Here is a 19,602-nt window from a genome sequence, read left to right on the forward strand (position 1 = left end):
GTTCTGTTCCTGTTGACTTAAACGTTGTGACAGATTAGACAATGCTGATTCTGCTGGGTTAGAATGTTGGCCGGATGATTCTGTCATGTTCTGAGGTATGTGCTTAACCGAAGACATGCAGAATCAGAGACCGGAGGCAAGTATGATGGTAAAAAGTAAAAATAATTTTATTTTGACAGGAGAACTAAGGACGCACTGAAGTCCAGCGGTTTCAGAAACAGGAAGCGGCGTCTACAGGGAAACAGAGGTGAGTATGGGAGTTGTAGTTCTGGGAGATTTGTTTGTAGTCAGACTTACTATGCAGAAGAGGAGTTGGAACTTGGAGGGGGAGAGAGCCGGGGTGATATCCAAAGTGAGGTAGCGGTCCAAGATGATGAGTGAGACGGAGGATGGTTTGAGGAGGTTGATTCGGAGAGGGAGCGTGAGTGTGGTGGAGAGCGGATCGGCTGGCGGAGGTGAAACAGGAAACGAACCAATGATCTTCTTCCAGAGAGAGCGAGATATCCGAGGATCCAGGAACCTGAGGTGAGTACCAAAAACACATGAGCGAGTAATCCAAAAATCCAAAACACGACAAATCTTTGAGCAAAGTTTAAGCAAAATTTCGAAGGGCAAGTGACTACCAGTTAGTGGCAATCATCCAGCGTCGTAGTCTGGTCACCCTTGTTGAGGGTCTGACCTCATGAGGAAATTACTATGCAGTGATTTTCTCCAAAATGACTGTGCTTAAATTGCTCTGAAAAGCAAATAATCACATCAGCGCCAAGAAACTTCATTTCCCATGATGCTTTGCACACGGAAGCATTGGGATGATGTCACCGCCTAATACCAGAAACACGTTCTGCGCATGTGCGGGAGGCGGGAGCTTGAAGCTTTCCCGCGACTTCAAAGACTATAAATCATGAATGAGACAAAGAAACCTCGTTCTTTTGCCCAGGATACCTGGCGGTGAGGACACGCTTGTCGAACGCTCCGACTTCTTTGAGCACGCGGAAGCTCTAAGAGCCAAGTTGAGCCCACGGGACCGCTGATCTGCTCGTTTCTGCTCCCCTCCAGCTGATGTTTGAGGACACAGAACCCGCGGAGGGAAACAACAACTCCATCCAGCTCTCAGAAACGCTGTAAGTTGTCAAACTCAGCCCAAAAGGAACTTCGTTTTCTTTGTGTCCAGCCGTGGAGAAACACTCGTGGAGCCAAACAACGGAGAAAGCATCAAACCGACGGATGACGCTGGAAACTGCGGAGAAAAACGGAGAACCGTCAAATCATAACAGCGGGGGACGCCTTGCTGCTTTGGTGATCAGAAAACTCATTTTTTTCTCTCCTTTTCTTCTCCCGTTTCCTCTATAGTCCAGAATAAGCAATAAACCGCGTCTATTGCTTAAAAAGTAGCTTCGTGTTTTCCTCTTTCGTTCCAAATTCGTCCTTCGGGTCATTTTGAAAGAATAAACTGCTTATTAATCATTGTTTGGTATCTTTAAATGTTCGGCCATGGCCAGGCTGATAAACTAAGGATATTAACTCGTGATTAATCTTTTGTGTTGTTGCATGATCCTTTGAAATGTTTTGAGTGATTTAAGGTTAAGTTACTACTGATTCTAAGTGCTTTGGAAGTTAAAGTGCAAGTTGCCACCCACACTTTAGCCAGACAAAGGAGTCAGCCATCTTGTATTCAAGACTCCATTTTGAATCCATACACACGCACACACACTACTCCTTTGTGAGAACAAAGGACCCCATTCATACATCCTACATACACACAAAACACCTTGAACATTATTTTGAATATACATCCTTTTATTATATCACATGGTTATTATTCATTTATGCCACTGTTTATTCATTTGACAAATTGTTAATTAAACGTTATAAAATTCAGATTTTCGTCTCCAGTAGCTTTGTTGTGTCGAAGAGAAGTCTCTGCTCCAAGGATTCTACGAACTTCAAGAAAGACTGATAAGAGTTTTGGATTCAATTTTTCCCCGGAAAAAGGGGAATGGTGCCCCATATATCTAAGAATATCTTAATTAATTAATAAATCAGTAAATATTCCCATATTTACAGAATTTATTGAAGAATCCAAAAGTAAGTTGAAGCTTACTAATTGTTCGCTCCTAATAACCCCAACATTTTATTGGTGCCCCGTGTGAGGCTTGGATACACAGAGATTTCTATCCGGCACAAACAAACAAATAAATCCAAAGAGCTTGAATTAAAAATAATCCGTTGTTCAGCCTTGAACCAGCAACAGAGTGGTGCTGATTTCGCTGAGCAGGAAGCTGCATCGAACTCTCACCAGTAACTCAGTGCTTCTTTAAAGGTGCAACGTGTAAATTAATTCTGGTTAACCTTTTAGGTTAAAATTCAGCTTTTCCTTAAAGGTGCAACGTGTAATTAATTCTGGCTAACCTTTTAGGTTAAAATTCAGTTTTTCCTTAAAGGTGCAACGTGTAATTAATTCTGGCTAACCTTTTAGGTTAAAATTCAGTTCCTCATTAAAGGTGCAGCGTGTAAGTAATTCTGACTAACCCTTTTAGGCTAAAATTAACTGCTAATTTAGCGACTTTAACTCACAGTGGCTATTGTAACTAACTGAAACCTTCACTCAAAGACTGATAACACCTTGTTTGCTAATATTCTGAAGGAATAACTAGCATATTTAACACTGCAAGTGTTGTAAGACGTTGCTACGGCAACGCACCAGCTTTTGCTAAAATACTGAAAGGAATAGTATTTTAAGCATCAGTCACGGCATTCCGTGCAATCTTAAAACGCTAAAACCTGTGCGCACAAAGGTTAATTTAGTGTTTTTCTGCTACAAAGCTAGCAGTTGCTGCCCAAAAGGTGCAGCTTGAGCTATCTGCAGAAGCTCTACTAGGCTATTTTTGGTTCGGTTGTTAAAATGGAGGGACAGAGTAGTGAACTGACCAACTCCCGGCAACCAGGTGGCGCTGCGGCCCACGACTATGAACCTGGCCTACTTTCTGGACAAATATTGTCCAAACTGGTCGCGGTTGCTCGAGAACCCGACTACCCTTCTAGGGATTTCACTGAAGAACAGCGTAGCGACGAGCTAGAAGCTGTAATTGATCAAATAGAAAACCCGGATGGTACAAAACCAATCCAGGTTCACTTAGCTAAGTTAGCCTTGATCCTCTATCAGAGAGAACTCCAACATGATCGAGAGATCATGAAGCTCCAGAGCATGCTAGCTGAAAGGCAGCAAAATGGAAGGCAGAAGGATGACGAGGAGGAAGCCAGCACCGATTCTGGGGAAGATGGGGAGAAGACCCCGCCCCCTTCTGCTGATGACAACAGACAGTGGGAAGGGGGGGAACACCGTGACTCTGAGGCTGAGCCAGAGTGCTCTCCCACACCGGTACGAAAGCAAGCCGGCAAAGCCAACCAGGGTCCGCCCAGGACGATCGCCAAAGACCAATTGGTTCCCTCCACCCAAGGTAGCGAGGGACCGCCGTCCCGCCGTAAAGGTAGGCTACCTCCTGATACGGCTCCATACGATAATCAACAGTATGTGGTGTGGGACTCTCTGGACGGACGCACGCCGCAGGGGAGAGATGAAGCTTATCTGTCCCAACCTTCGGCCCCGTTCCCTACACACACTATAGGGCATTCAGGACCATCTAGGGGCCGAGGGCAGTTCGCCCTCGAACCCCAGGTTGGACCACCACCCTCATCTTCACGGCCTTCTCAATCAGTGAGAAGTCGACCAGCTGAGCGGCACCTCTATTTAGACCGCTCCCCCAGTCCACGAAGGGTGCAAGGTGCCGATTGGGGTTATGCACCCCAAGCTGCACCTCCACCATCCACCCATCCTAGCTACTCCGGTATTCGGCATGCCGATAACCAGCTGCATGACCAAGCATCATACGCCAGTCCGTACCCGGACAGAGCGTATTACGCAGAAGCCCCAGTTGAAAGACGCAGGCTGCACTACGCAGACGTGCCCCGGGAGGAGGACCTCCCAAGACACCCACGTGACGTGCCAGCAGCCCGCCACAACATGCCGAACCCCGATTTGGGCCCCAGGAGTCAACATTGGGAGCCCAGAGCACACCAGCGATATCCAGCACTCTCTGAGACAGACCGTGGGTCAGAGTCAGAGGATGACGCGCCGTACCGTGAGTCAGGGCTCCGTGTACGTCAAATTGAATCGCTAGCTAAAGACATAGAACGCTTTGATCCTAACACCAATGAATCCAATGTCGACGATTATCTCCGGGAGATAGAACGTTGTCTGCTTGATCTTCCAGCACCCTCTTCAAGGGAAAAGCTCAAGCTAATTTGGAAAACCACATCTAGAACGGTGCACGGTTTCATGGAAACTCTACCATCTGACATTCGAGATCGGTACTCCTCGCTCTGCCGAGCGTTGAGAGATGAATACGCCACGTATGCAGACTCTGCGTCAGCTACAATGGGGGCCTTCTCCATCAAACACGGGAGGAACGAACCCCCCAGAGAGTATTATCGCCGACTCAAAAGTGCTTATTTCCAAGGTCGAAACGGCCCTGGGCTCGAGGAAGACCCTGCCTTCAGATCCCTGTTCATTCACAACCTGCACGAGTGTGTTCGCTCCGAAGTCTCAATGTATTGTCGGATGAAAAAACTGACAACTCAGGAGATTAGGAGATACGCTCAACAGGCTTGGGAAGCCGGCGGAAAGCCCCAAAAGCCTGACGCACATCACCGCGTCATGCACCTAGCTCCTGACGCCGAGCCGCGTTTGGAGCTCGAAGGCACAGAAGCTCCACCCACTAAGCCAAAATCTGCTAAACCTAGACCTGTTAAACCGCGAGAGCAGTCCCAATCTCCTCAACAGGGGAAGGGGGGTGCTGATTGGCTGCCTAGGTCTGGACAATCAGACAGGAAGTGGCCCAACCAAAACCAACGGCAAGCAGGTCGGAACAGTGGAAGGTTTAAGGAGCGCCGCCCACAGGTAGGTCCCGAACACGAGTCCGCAGGTGAGTACTTGACCAAAGCCAACGTCCAGGAGATGTTTCAGCAGTTTCTAGCTAAACAGAAGGAACAGCTGAGATCTGCAGAAGAAACCCCTGCACCAAAGTCGTCTTCTAAGAAGCCAGACCCAGAGCCAACGTCCGCATGACTAGGCGTGGCTCAACCCCCCAGCGTGGCCAGGACTTACCTGATCAGTTGGGGAAACACTACTGGTAGACCACAGGAGTCTCCTGAAATCTACCCCCCAGAGAAACCAGATACTAAATTTCTGAAGTTCCTCGGTGACTTAACAAACCATGATCATGCTCGCCGTTTGTACTGTAGCACCAACGTAGGTGGATGCATACAGGTTGATGCTCTGCTGGATACTGGCTCAGAAATCACCCTGATATGCTCCACACTGTTCCATCGCTTGTCTGACACCATGCGGTCGCTCGGGAAACCAGTCCAGGTAGAGCCCTGTGACCTGAAAATCACCAGCTACACCCAGACCAGGGAGTGTATCACTCACCGGGCGTGGCTGGACATCACCTTCCAAGACATGACTCTGGTTCACCCGTTTTATGTCTGCCAGCTAGACACTGAACCACTTCTCATTGGTCAGGACCTGCTTGAACGTCTAGCTCCCCTCATCGACTGCCAGAAGGGTCAACTGTGGGCCCAGGTGGACACACCTAAGCCCTGGAAACCGGATAGCAGCCGACCATCCTCCATTCTTGAAGTCAGCATAAGTGAGCCGCAAAACCCTTGTTCCAAGGTCATGCCCCTCCCTACGGCTCCCACAGACGAGGACCGCCTGCAAAGGCACGAAACCGCTCCTGGAACTCCGCTCTGCACACATTCATCTTTTCTCTGCTCGCTGAAGAACGTCAGCCTGCAGCCATATGCACCACACATAGTTGGTGGTCTTACCATCAACTGCACCCACATCTCAGATGCTCGCCTTGCTCTTTGGTCGGAAAAGTCAGCCATCAGCCAGCAGATGTTTGAACACCTGCGTCAGAAGGACCCCCTTCTGGTCAGTGTGACACGTAGCCATCGGCTCTTGTCACCTACTTGGCCGCAGAGGCTCCTGAAAGCGCCAGAGGTCTGCTCTCTGACTATCCAGCTTGGAGCAAGACAGCTCACACATACATTCAGCATCATACCACAGCTTGATCCACCTGCACTCATCGGAGCAGATCTGCTGGTTCGACTCGGTGCCCAGCTGGACACTTGCAATCAAGTCCTTTGGGCCCGGGCCACACCATCCTCTGAGCCTGGCTCAGAAGGCCCTGAACACTTGCTGTCCGGTCAGACCATTCCACAGGCCTGCCGTGCAGTGGTTGAGGCCAGCACGGTTCTGCCCCCACAGGTCAAAGGAGTGCCCGTTCGTCTGACTCTGATGAAGCATCAGAAGCTGCCAGGCACACAGGCCTTCTTCCAGCCATCACCACACTTCTTGGAGCTCAACTTAGCCGTCTGTGGCACGCCACTCTTGGAGCTGAACAATCGTTCTGCGTACTTGTTGGTCGAAAATCCGACCCAGAGTCCTATCCACCTGCCAGCAGGAAAGCCCTTGGGCATGCTGATAGATAGCTCATTCCATGACTTCGAACTTTCAGTCCCCGTGATCGGACAACTTCCGTTGTTCTTGAACGACAGACAGGTTGGTGCAGACACATTCAGTACTTTCCCTTCACAAATGATTACCATCAAGCGGCATGAAGCCCTTCCTGAGGAACCCATTTGCAGTGCAACCTTAGATACTGACGGCGGTCAGTGTCTAACGGTTTTTGCAATAAATACTCAACCCTCTGAGTCACCGGTTGAAAGCCCGGAACACCAGAGACCCTCCTCCTCTGAACCTTATGACGGCTTCGAGGCCGAAGTCAGCCAGCAGCTTGACAAAGCGGATGCGCTGGAGTCAGAGGAGCAGAGAGCAGCGCTTAGAAGCCTGTTCTATGAGTTTCAGTCCATCTTATCCAGGGACTCCCTGGACTGTGGACTCACAAACCTGTATACGGTTCGCATTCCAACGAACCCGAATGCCCCTCCTACTTTTGTACGTCAGTACAAGATTCCCCTCGCTGCTTATGAGTCGATCCAGGAGATCCTCGATCAGCTGAAGGAGAAAAACATCATCAGAGAGTGTAACTCCACTTACAACTCTCCCATCTGGCCGGTTCTGAAACCGACTGGGAAATGGCGTCTCACCATAGACTATCGCGCACTGAACAAACAAGTACCTCTCTCCAGGTGGCCTATGATCCATTTAGATCAGGAGCTAGCCAGAGTCAGAGATGCTCGTTTCTTCTCTACGGTTGACGTAGCCAACGGCTTCTGGACCATGAAGGTTGAGCCGGCGGACCAGTATAAACTGGCTTTCTCCTTTGGAAATCGCCAATATACTTGGAACCGCTGCCCCTTTGGCTACTCTAACTCACCTGCCGAGTTCAACATCTTCCTCCACAAAGCCATGTCAGATGCTGCTTCCAGAGGGAACCTCATATATGTCGATGACATCTTGATGAGGAGTCGAACCTTCGAGGAGCACCTGGCCGAACTCCGTCACGTGCTGCAACAGCTCGCTGACGCCGGAGCTAAATTGGCGATTCTCAAGGGACAGTGGTGTCGAACCAAAGTGGAGTATGTTGGACTGCTGGTTGGCCCTAATGGAGTCGAGCCCCAAGCGGGACGCATTAGAGCCATTCAGGACATCAAAGCCCCAGCTAATCTGACCGAACTCAGGAGCTTCCTCGGAGTCTGCAACTACTCCAGGCAGTTCATTGAGGAGTACGCTGAAATAGCGAGGCCCCTCACTGAGCTGCTTCAGAACGACACACCTTTCGTGTGGTACAGACCCCAAGAACTCTCCTTCCAGTTCCTAAAACAGAAGTTGGCGTCCGCACCCTGTCTGGCTTACCCAGACAAGGATAAAGAGTTCTACATAGAGGCTACTTTCTCCTCTCACTGCCTGAGCGCTGCTTTGAAGCAGAAACACGATCAGGACATGAGAGTTGTGGCATACGCCAGCAAGCCTCTGAGCAAGGTGGAACTCCAATTCTCAGACTGCGAGAGAGCTCTCCTCTCTACAGTCTGGGCCGTCGAACACTTTCGTAGTTACATCGGTGGACAGAAAGTGATCATTGAAACGTGTCATCAGCCCGTCACCTTCCTAAACAGCCAGCGACTTCGCGAAGGAAGAGTGTCAAACAGCCGCATTGCGACGTGGATGATGGTGCTCCAAGGATACAACATTGAGGTCAAGTATGGTCAGAACACCAAGCTAGCGCTAGGACAAGGGCTAGCAGGCTGCCAGCACTGTGACTCTGACTCCGTCATGGGCCCCCTGGACACACCTGCCGCAGTCTACCCAACCGCATCCAATCATCGCTACTTTGATGAGAATGTTTGCCAAGGGCTTCCGAAAGTTTACACTGATGGATGCTCCTACCTTCACGAAGGCCAGCTCCGTGCTGGGGTTGGAGTCGTTTGGGTGGACTGTGACACTAAGCAACCAAATCACTACCGGTTGGGCCAAAAGTCTAGTCAGTACGCCGAAATTGCTGCAGTGTTGATAACCCTCCAGCAGGCGGCAGCCTTGGACATCACTCAAATCGTCCTTTGCTCAGATTCAAACTACGCTAGACACAGCTTCATTTCTCACTTCCCCATGTGGAAGGAGAACCACATGAAAAACGCCAGGAACAGAGACGTGAAACACTCGGAGTTATTCCTAGCGTGTGATCTGCTCACCACTGAGAAAGGCATAATGGTCTACTGGAAAAAGGTCAAAGGTCACTCCAGGACCCTAGGTCCAGAGAAAGATGGTAATGACGAAGCTGACCGCCTTGCTAAGCTCGGTGCTGACCAGGGAACCTGCTGGGAATTCAAAGACGAGTGGCTTCCACCCAAGGCCGTTCACAAGGTCTGCGCGATTACTCGTCGCCATGCTAAACAGGCAGACGAACCTCGGACCGTTGAGGTACCAGTGTTTCTAGGCAGACAACCACAGGACGTGGACCTAGTCACCATGCAGGAACAAGATCCTGACCTGAAGCTCATCCGCGAGCTTCTCCAAAAGGGCCCGATGTCTAAACAACCGTCACCACCTACTGGCGCAAGCCGAGATTTGGTAACCCTGCATCGTCAACTCGCGCATCTGAAACTACAAAACGATTTGTTAGTTTACATACGTGACGATCACAGCCCGCCGCGCTGGGTTGTTCCACTCGACCACAGAGGAGTGATGCTTGCCTACGCCCACGACACTCCGGTTGGAGGTCACCGCGGAGCAAAAGCTACCCTCGCGTCACTGACAGAAGTAGCATATTGGCCGTCGATGTCCAAGGACGTACACAGCTATGTCCAAGGCTGCCTCATCTGTGCCCAGTTTCAACCCTCCCAGCCGCTTGCTAGAGCACCACTGCAACGCAGGGGAATAACCTTCCCTTGGTCCCACCTGCAGATCGACTGGGTTGGACCGGTTCCCAAATCGGCAAGAGGAAACAAATATATGCTAACTGTAACTTGCAGTTTCACAAAGTGGGTTGAGTGCCTTCCAGCGCCAAACGATACAGCCGTCACAACCGCTGTACTGCTGATTAACCACGTTTTCAGTCGATGGGGACTTCCACTCTGCATTGACTCTGACCGAGGAACTCATTTCACATCCAGTGTAATGACGTCCCTGTTTGAACTTCTGGGAGTGGAAGTGAGATTCCACCTTCCCTATCACCCACAGTCATCCGGACAGGTCGAACGGATGAACCGCACGGTCGTCTCTATGCTCAAAAAGTACGTCTGCTCCACTGGGAAGGACTGGGACGTCAAGCTCCCTCTGGTCCTGATGGCCATACGGTCCACTCCACAGCGATCCACTGGGGTTACGCCCTTTGAGATGATGACCGGCAGACTGATGACTCTACCACTGCACCTCCTGTATCACCCAGAGGATGTCAGTGTTGCCACTGCCTATACCGCTCATCAGTATGTGGCAGACTTGAAAACACACCTCAGAGCTACGTTCGCGCACGCTCAGAAGAAACTGGAGACCAACGTAGAAGGCGCTAAAGCCTACTACGACCAAAAGACAACCAGCCGCGAATACGAGGTGGGTGACAAAGTATTCTACTTTCGGTTCGCCCAACCGGCACGCAAAGCTAAGAAGTTCCTGCCCTGCTGGTCAGGACCATTTGAGATCGTGGCAAAACTCTCTCCAGTTGCATACAGGTTACGCATCACCAAAGCGAGACAGGAGCCTGTCTACAAATGGGTGCATGCAAACCAAATCAAACCCTACGTCAAACCATCCCCGCGGGTACAGAGACCAGACTCCCCGCAGGAGGTAGACGTAGTCTCGACATAGTTCTATGCATGGAAATGGAAAGGGGGGGAAAGTGCACGTTTAACCCACTAACATGTACTAACCGACAAAGAACCAGGCCCCCCCCCGCCGTCACTTTCACTAACCAAGAGAAACTCCTTCCTAGACCGCTAACAGGATGTACCTACTAAAACCTTACAGGGTACTCTGGTACCTACACTAGGCTCTGATTAATGGATCTCTACGTGCAATCAAGACTTTGTCTGAAACCATACCTCAGGATATTGTGTACACACGAGTGGTGAGAGATTTGATGTAGGACCTGCTCAGGGAAGTAAGTTCCACGCTGGACAGCTTGGTTGAAAGTCGTATTTCCCCGTACTTGGTACCACTGGACCTGCTCAAAGTTAGCTTGACAGCTGCTACCCCTCTACTGTGCACCTTTCACAAATCCACCTAGCGTACAGCCTAGGTAGTGCAATTCCCATTCACGTTGATGCAGAAAATTAGAACTCGGTTTCCTGTTACATGTTCCCATAATTGTGACACCTCACATCTATAGGTTTAAGTCGATGCTGAACATTGGTATTTGAAAGGATGGTAGGCATTTCCACTTTGAACTAGAAACCTGACACTCCATCACCTCAACCTCGAACAGCATGACTCAGAGATTGAGATCATGGACGCTTTCCGGGGTTGTAACTTTGCCTTCGATTTAGAAATTGACCAACAATTACTGATTGAAGGAACCAAATTTGCTAAGTTCACACAAAACCCGCGTGAACTTACTTTGACGCCCAAGACGCTACATTGACACAGATTATACGACTTTAATCTGCACATTGGTCGCCCTGGGGATGGAATGGCTCATCACGGCCGTGATAGCTTATTCCGCCTACAGGCGTGTTAATAAACTCCAAGATAAGATGCACTTGCTCACCTACGGTGTGCCTCGTAACCGCGTTCGGGGAGACTCCAAGCGTAAATGTACCACACCCGTCTAAAGGGGGTGAGCAACATTTTCTTTGTTATTCTGTAAACCTAAGAGTAGTTCTCATTTTAGTCTACCTCACATATTTATCTGAGTGTTGCAGTATGTCACATTCTTTATAAGCTACACACTGAATGTATGACCTAAGAATGTATTTTATGAGACCTCAAGGTTGCTATGAATTTTCTTGGATGTTATATGTTACATGTTTTTTTTTTTGGGTTTTCTGTATTTTTGTTTCTTACTTGGTCACATATCAACTAGTGGTTATGTGCCGGCCCAGCTCAGTCTGTCAATGACTCTGTTTGACGCACCAGCACATTGTAGTACCTCTTAGTTTTATGGTCCTTGTTTTAGCCCAAAGACTGTCCTGATCCACCCTTTGGACCAAAAAGGGGGGAATCTTGGGACCACATAGGTCAATGCGCGTTTGCGAACTATGGACCTCGTACATCACCGCGTGCTCCATAAACTGAACTGTATGGCCGGCGGTGAGATGCCTTTGTGTCCACTCATGGAGTTAACCGCCCACCGACCTTCCTCCTTCTACACTACTACCTCTCGCATGGACGACATCATCATTGCGTACCACCTGCGTGAGTGGCTTCTTCTCGTTATGCGCGTTGGGGACTATCCCGTTTCCTATCCTCTTTTGTTTTGTGCCTGACCAGGATCCAAGACAAAGACCAAAGGCGCCAGGATCCAAGACAAAGACCAAAGGCGCCAGGATCCAAGACAAAGACCAAAGACAAAGGCGTCCAAGGAGACCAACGTCCTAAGGGACAAACCCACCTGTGCTTCCGACAATCAAGTCGACTTACGTTCATGAGGAACAAACCCATCTGTGCTTCCGACGATCGAGCTTTGGGCGCGATCCCCGAAACCAAAAGGGGGAATGTTGAGGGTCTGACCTCATGAGGAAATTACTATGCAGTGATTTTCTCCAAAATGACTGTGCTTAAATTGCTCTGAAAAGCAAATAATCACATCAGCGCCAAGAAACTTCATTTCCCATGATGCTTTGCACACGGAAGCATTGGGATGATGTCACCGCCTAATACCAGAAACACGTTCTGCGCATGTGCGGGAGGCGGGAGCTTGAAGCTTTCCCGCGACTTCAAAGACTATAAATCATGAATGAGACAAAGAAACCTCGTTCTTTTGCCCAGGATACCTGGCGGTGAGGACACGCTTGTCGAACGCTCCGACTTCTTTGAGCACGCGGAAGCTCTAAGAGCCAAGTTGAGCCCACGGGACCGCTGATCTGCTCGTTTCTGCTCCCCTCCAGCTGATGTTTGAGGACACAGAACCCGCGGAGGGAAACAACAACTCCATCCAGCTCTCAGAAACGCTGTAAGTTGTCAAACTCAGCCCAAAAGGAACTTCGTTTTCTTTGTGTCCAGCCGTGGAGAAACACTCGTGGAGCCAAACAACGGAGAAAGCATCAAACCGACGGATGACGCTGGAAACTGCGGAGAAAAACGGAGAACCGTCAAATCATAACAGCGGGGGACGCCTTGCTGCTTTGGTGATCAGAAAACTCATTTTTTTCTCTCCTTTTCTTCTCCCGTTTCCTCTATAGTCCAGAATAAGCAATAAACCGCGTCTATTGCTTAAAAAGTAGCTTCGTGTTTTCCTCTTTCGTTCCAAATTCGTCCTTCGGGTCATTTTGAAAGAATAAACTGCTTATTAATCATTGTTTGGTATCTTTAAATGTTCGGCCATGGCCAGGCTGATAAACTAAGGATATTAACTCGTGATTAATCTTTTGTGTTGTTGCATGATCCTTTGAAATGTTTTGAGTGATTTAAGGTTAAGTTACTACTGATTCTAAGTGCTTTGGAAGTTAAAGTGCAAGTTGCCACCCACACTTTAGCCAGACAAAGGAGTCAGCCATCTTGTATTCAAGACTCCATTTTGAATCCATACACACGCACACACACTACTCCTTTGTGAGAACAAAGGACCCCATTCATACATCCTACATACACACAAAACACCTTGAACATTATTTTGAATATACATCCTTTTATTATATCACATGGTTATTATTCATTTATGCCACTGTTTATTCATTTGACAAATTGTTAATTAAACGTTATAAAATTCAGATTTTCGTCTCCAGTAGCTTTGTTGTGTCGAAGAGAAGTCTCTGCTCCAAGGATTCTACGAACTTCAAGAAAGACTGATAAGAGTTTTGGATTCAATTTTTCCCCGGAAAAAGGGGAATGGTGCCCCGTATATCTAAGAATATCTTAATTAATTAATAAATCAGTAAATATTCCCATATTTACAGAATTTATTGAAGAATCCAAAAGTAAGTTGAAGCTTACTAATTGTTCGCTCCTAATAACCCCAACACCCTCATCCTTATAAGGCCAGCCCGCTGATGAGGAACAGCTGTAGCTTCCTCTCCTGCAATCAGAACTCAAAGGTTGTGAATGAAGTGACGAGTACTCATCCCAGCTCATGACACCTATGCACATTCCGAGGAGGAACCAGAGCCGGGGGACCTGGGGATGGACTGTCCAATCTCGGGGCAGATGTTTCTGAGGTAGTCAAACAACTACACAGCGACATAGCCCCGGGGGCGGATGAGGTTCGTCCTGGGTATCTCAAGGCTATGGATGTTGTAGGGCTGTCATGGTTGACACATCTCTGCAACATTGCGTGGTCATCGGGGGCAGTTCCTGTGGAGTGGCAGACCGGGGTGGTGGTCCCCATCTTTAAGAAGGGTGACCTGAGGGTGTGTTCCAACTATAGGGGGATCACACTCCTCAGCCTCCCTGGAAAGGTCTACTCCAAGGTACTGGAGAGGAGGGTCCGATCGATAGTTGAATCTCAGATTGAGGAGGAGCAATGTGGTTTTCGTCCTGGCCGTGGAACTGTGGACCAGCTCTATACCCTTGCAAAGGTGATAGAGGGGGCATGGGAGTTTGCCCAACCAGTCCACATGTGCTTTGTGGATTTGGAGAAGGCTTATGACCGTGTCCCCAGGGGCACCCTGTGGGGGACGCTCCAGGAGTATGGGGTGGGTGGCTTTCTGTTAAGGGCCATTCAGTCCCTTTACCAGAGGAGCGTGAGTTTGGTCCACATAGCCGGTCGTAAGTCAGACCTGTTCCCGGTGAGGGTTGGACTCCACCAGGGCTGCCCTTTGTCACCAGTTCTGTTCATTACCTTTATGGACAGAATTTCTAGGCACAGCCGTGGTGTGGAGTGTGTCGAGTTTGGTGGCAGGAGAATCTCGTCTCTGCTTTTTGCAGATGATGTGGTCCTCCTAGCTTCATCCAGCTCTGACCTTCAGCTCTTGCTGGGTAGGTTCGCGGCCGAGTGTGAAGCGGCTGGGATGAGGATCAGCACCTCGAATTCTGAGACCATGGTTCTCGACCTGAAAAGGGTGGCTTGCCAACTCCGGGTCGGGAGAGAGGTCCTACCTCAAGTGGAGGAGTTTAAGTATCTTGGGGTCTTGTTCACGAGTGACGGTAGGAGGGATCGGGAGATCGACAGGCTGATTGGTTCGGCGTCTGCAGTGATGCGGACGCTGAGCCGATCTGTCGTGGGGAAGAGGGAGCTGAGCCAGAAAGCCAGGCTCTCTATTTACCGGTCGATCTACGTCCCAATCCTCACCTATGGTCATGAGCTTTGGGTAATGACCGAAAGAACGAGATCACGGATACAAGCGGCCAAAATGAGTTTCCTCCGTAGGGTGGCCGGGCTCAGCCTTAGATATAGGGTGAGGAGCTCAGACATTCGGGAGGGACTCGGAGTAGAACCGCTGCTCCTCCGGGTTGAAAGGAGCCGGTTGAGGTGGTTTGGGCATCTGGTCAGGATGCCTCCTGGACGCCTCCCCGGGCAGGTGTTTTGGGCATGTCCTGCCGGCAGGAGGCCCCCGGGTCGACCCAGGACACGTTGGAGAGGTTACATCTCCAATCTGGTCCGGGAACGCCTTGGGGTCCTGCCGGAGGAGCTGGTGGAGGTGGCCGGGGAGAGGGCAGTCTGGAGCTCCCTAGTTGGGCTGCTGCCCCGCGACCCAGACCCGGATAAGCGGAGGAAGACGATGATGACGACGACATAATCAGCCGACAACAAACACCAACAAAATACTTTGCAAAGGGTGAGAGAATCATACACACCAATATGGAAGGCAGTTTCCTCTCACAACATGGCAAAGCCTAGAGAGTCAATTTATTTGGGAACACACACACACAAAGTCAAAGATAAACACACACACACAAATTCTTTACAGACAGTCAACCGAGAAGCAGAGCCTGCAGGCAGTGATAAACAACACATTGGTTTGGCTTTTAGCCTTCTCAGGACGTTCTAATAACAATAATAAAAAGTACTGAAGTGAGGTCAGCTTTCCTGCAACAATTTAAATGTAAATAAGTTTGATGAACTCTGTTTGAAAGAATAACACCAGACGAATTATTAACAAGGTGAGGTGAAAATCAGTTTTTACCTTTCAACAGTTTGTAGAACCAATAAGAGAATAAGAAGCACAACATGTTACCTCAAAGCTGGTAGGAATCTGATTTTATTTTTCTTGGATGAAAGAACTACGGAAAGGCCACCATGGAGGGTCTAAGCTTGTTTAGGACCAATCTGAAGTACAATGCTTCAAGAGTAGCCCACCCTCCAAGTGGAACTGGAGTCTCAGTCGTGCATTATAAGGCCCCCTCATACGCTCATAGAGCTGCTCCAGTCACCGCGTCTCGTTATTGGCGCTATTTAAACCCATGTTGTAAAATTACTTCTGCCCAGCCCAGATGTGCTCACTTGTACACCCGTGAGCCGTGGTTCCGCTGGAACGCGTCTGACCTCTGACAGAGGCACTCTGAACTTCAGATCTTCAGCGCGCTGTTAGAATGCTGCACCACAGTCAGTGTGCTAATATAATAATATAATAATGCTAAAATGCTCAGATGGGAATTATTTCTTGATTTATTTTGTTACATCCACAATGTTCTGTGTGTGAGGTTTACAATGTCAGAACACCTGCATGAGACAGGTGTTAATTACAATCTGCCAGAATGACTCACCACCTTCAGATTCCTCAGACATCGTTAAAAATGATACGGAACATATCGGCGTGCGCAGGCCAGAGCGCTGAAGCTCGGAGCGCATTGTTTATGTTTATGTTTGTTATGTTTATGTTTATGTGCTTAGCAAACAACTCGGAGCGCATTGTTATTATGAAGCTAGGGCACATGCGGAGGACACACACACACACACACACACACACACACACACACACACACACACACACACACACACACACACACACACACACGCAAAATATACTTGTTTTCAATTGCATTTATTGGGCCCACTTACTTTTTCTTTAGCCCACCCACAAATGAGTTTCTGGCTACGCTAATTTTCAGTCAAGTTCAGCAATGAGATGAACTAAAACTTTTATTTTCTCTGCAGACTCAACATTTAGATTTAAAATGAGGTAAGATGAAAATTTCAACATTATTAACATCATGAAAGCCTAAAAGTGATGAATTACCTTCTAAAAACTATCGGAGACGTAGCATCGGCGCTGAAAACACGTGAAAACAGACAAACTGATTCTGGCAGGTTGGCATGCTGGGACCAGCTCTAGTGAAGATTTAGACTCAGTCATCAAAAAAAGTCAGGAGGACATTTTTATTTATGTTGTGGTTTTGATTATTTTGGTAGGAAGACGGGTTTCACTGGTTTAATACAGACAAAGGAGAGCTCTTGGGTGCATTCCTCGTCGTTGACATAATCTTGCTCTGAAAAAGAAAGAACAGAGTCAGAAAGCTGAGCTTTTCTTCTCGATACATGTAGAAATATCTACACTGTTACCAACGTGGGGTCATGTGACTATCAGCTATACAAATGATCATTTCCTGTTTTCAGCTCTGACCCCAACAGCTGATCTATGCTAGTCCTGACTAACGAGCAAGGGCGTCAGTTTGTTTTCAGAATTGCTGGGGACAATAACCATACACTTGAGTGGGGTTTAAAAATTGCTGGGGACAATAAAGGCAGGCTTTTTTGAAAGTGGGGGGACACAGCTGCCAATCACAAATTTTGCCCGGGACATGTCCCCGGCGTCCCCGGTTAAAATGACGCCTATGCTAACGAGGCAGCGGTGTAGTCAGCAGTGATCTCATACCACGCAGGTTGATGTCCATGCAGTGCTCGTTTCCTCCCTGGTTGTTGGGTTCACTTGGACCCCAGTTCTTAAAGGTAAACGGTGTTCCATCGGTCCACATCCACAGATCGTTCTGACAGAAGAAGTGACTCAGAGTCAAGTTTACTTCTTGGTAGTCATCATTCACTCATTCATGCTCAGTGTGAACTCAGATTTACCAGGATCAGCAGCAAGTCCTGTACCATAAGAACGTCACAACCATGACTGAACTCACCCTGACTGCATTGGTGCCTCCAACCCAAGACTTTTGGTTGAATCCTGCTCCTTTGACGATCAGATCCCTGATGAAGTTGTACTGATCTGTGTTTTTGATGGAGGTCAGATGTCCGCTGTGTTTAATGCAGAATGTCTGAGGGAAAGTAAGACATGACATCATCACATCAGCTGATCCAGGTGTCCAACAATCATCTCTGAAGGCTGGATAGTCCCAGCTGAGGCAGACTGCTCAGCTGGAACCTTCATTTGAAATGAGGAGCTTAGAGCTTTTAAACAGAAAATCAGCTGTACCTCAGCATCGGCCCAAGCCAATTCCTGGTTCACAAACTGGTAACAGTAGCCATCATAGACAGTCCAGCCGATAGGACAAAGGCGACAGAAGCCTGGAAAACAAACTACACAAACAGGAAGGAAGGACTCATCAAGTCACAGTTGATGATGAGAAGCAGAAAAGTGGCAAATCCAAACATGTAGATGAAGACAGTTTAAAGACTCTGAACACCAATCCTAAAACAACCCAACTTTGCCCTCGCTATAAGAATCAGTCTGACTTTAGACGTTTCAACTGCAAATATTCATGGGCCTTAAATGGGGAGCCTAGGTCACGCCCATCTACCTCTGGACGATGGCTCCCCTCCTGCCAAAAGAATGAATGGGAGTCTATGAGTGGACACATTTACTTTCTGATCCTGTTTGATATGTGCCGTAGATTTCACTTCTGACGTCTGTACGTTTAAAAAACACAGTTTGATGCTAAGAAGTTTAGCGAGCTTCAAATCCGTCTTATAGGACGACAGAAGGAGCATGAAACGTGGAGAAAACCACCATGAAGGTGGTCATGTGAGGAGGAGGGACTCTGCTGCCACGTCATTTATGACACGCCTGATTAGACTGAAGGGATTCAGGACATGAGGCAAAGCTGATCAGAAACTAGCTTTCATAGCTGCGTTTAGGAAGCTGTGAGCCAACCGGAGGGGGAGGAGCCTAAGGCTTCCCAGAGTGTAATTTATGATGCGCTCATCTGAAAACTTGATGTGATAAAACAATTAAAACACAAACCTGGTAGCAAAGCTTCAGAAAACATCTGTGGATGTAAAAAACAAAGAGTCAGAACCAGAATGAAGCCAGTAGAGACTGGGCAGACTGGTGGAACTGGGAGCTCTAAGATGAGTCATTGGTGTCACTTTAAATCGGACCTTCAGTGACGAGGAGGATCGTCTGTAAAACATGAACGAAGCTTCTGCTTCGTTGGTTTTAAACACGTTTCATTGGTTGGTTTCTCATCAGGTCATCATGAGAAAATAAATCCACCAAAGTCACATTCAGGCTGATTATTTAACTACAGAAGAACTTCTGCTGACTCACATTTCCTCCGATCCCGAGGAGCAGCAGGAAGAGCAGACCTGACGCCATCTGGGTAGAACGTGTCATTTTAGTGTTCAGGAGGAAAATCCACATTAAAAGACTTTCCTAAAAACTCTGACGTGGATATCATCACTAGCAGTAACAGCTGATGAAGAGAGGTCAGGTTTTACCTTGTTGTGATGAATCCAAGCAGCAGCAGCAGCAGTCTCTGGGTGAAGGATGCCTTCCTGAACTAAACACTGAGTTTATGTACCGTTGCTCCAGCTGGTGGACCTGTCAGTCACTGAGGACAGCTGATTAGATAAACATGAAGACCACGGGGCAAACACACCCAACTAACCCAGCTAGTACTGGGACTGGTCAGTGTGGGTCAGCAGCAACGACCACACCTGAAGCTGCTTCACGTATCTGACTTCAGCATCTCTCTCTCTTTGTGTCTCCAGCCCAGCAGGTTGGTGCTGATGGAGTACGATGCTGAGGTTTTCTAAGATAAGGTTTAGGTCAGACAGTTAAAATTTCCTCTCAAATTTCACTTAATTTTACAAACTTCTGGAC

General features: G+C 48.4%; 2 protein-coding genes across 3 annotated transcripts; one reads left to right on the forward strand and one right to left on the reverse strand.

Moving 5' to 3' along the window:
* The first annotated feature begins 692 nt into the window (after positions 1-692).
* LOC139063326 (uncharacterized) lies at positions 693-5,125 on the forward strand. Of its 2 annotated transcripts, none has more exons than XM_070544937.1 (2): positions 693-2,441; positions 2,502-5,125. In XM_070544937.1, exon 2 carries the CDS (start codon positions 2,903-2,905, stop codon positions 5,123-5,125), a length of 2,223 nt encoding a protein of 740 aa, XP_070401038.1. In that variant the 5' UTR covers positions 693-2,441; positions 2,502-2,902. The 2 variants fall into 2 exon arrangements, with proteins under 2 accessions (XP_070401038.1, XP_070401037.1); XM_070544936.1 differs by having other exon boundaries at positions 693-2,356; positions 2,417-5,125.
* An 11,792-nt stretch (positions 5,126-16,917) lies between these two features.
* On the reverse strand, positions 16,918-19,304 carry LOC129164696 (galactose-specific lectin nattectin-like). The gene is made up of 7 exons (XM_054745586.2): positions 19,218-19,304; positions 19,048-19,095; positions 18,742-18,766; positions 17,974-18,077; positions 17,681-17,815; positions 17,428-17,539; positions 16,918-17,041 (listed from the first exon to the last, which is right to left on the reverse strand). The coding sequence occupies exons 2-7, from the start codon at positions 19,093-19,095 to the stop codon at positions 16,953-16,955; spliced, it is 513 nt and encodes a 170-aa protein (XP_054601561.2). The 5' UTR covers positions 19,218-19,304; the 3' UTR covers positions 16,918-16,952.
* Between the last annotated feature and the right edge of the window lie 298 nt (positions 19,305-19,602).

Source organism: Nothobranchius furzeri, chromosome 15 (assembly GCF_043380555.1).
Source record: "Nothobranchius furzeri strain GRZ-AD chromosome 15, NfurGRZ-RIMD1, whole genome shotgun sequence".
NCBI classification, from domain to species: Eukaryota; Metazoa; Chordata; class Actinopteri; order Cyprinodontiformes; family Nothobranchiidae; genus Nothobranchius; species Nothobranchius furzeri.

Excerpts from the sequence above, each read along its gene's own strand:
- LOC129164696 (XM_054745586.2), bottom strand. The coding sequence starts at position 19,095 with ATGGCGTCAGGTCTGCTCTTCCTGCTGCTCCTCGGGATCGGAGGAAAT. Across the intron at positions 18,767-19,047 it reads TCCTCGGGATCGGAGGAAAT|ATGTTTTCTGAAGCTTTGCT; the intron begins GTGAGTCAGCAG and ends TTACATCCACAG. Across the intron at positions 18,078-18,741 it reads TTCTGAAGCTTTGCTACCAG|TTTGTTTTCCAGGCTTCTGT; the intron begins GTTTGTGTTTTA and ends CTGTTTGTGTAG.
- LOC139063326 (XM_070544937.1), top strand. The coding sequence starts at position 2,903 with ATGGAGGGACAGAGTAGTGAACTGACCAACTCCCGGCAACCAGGTGGC.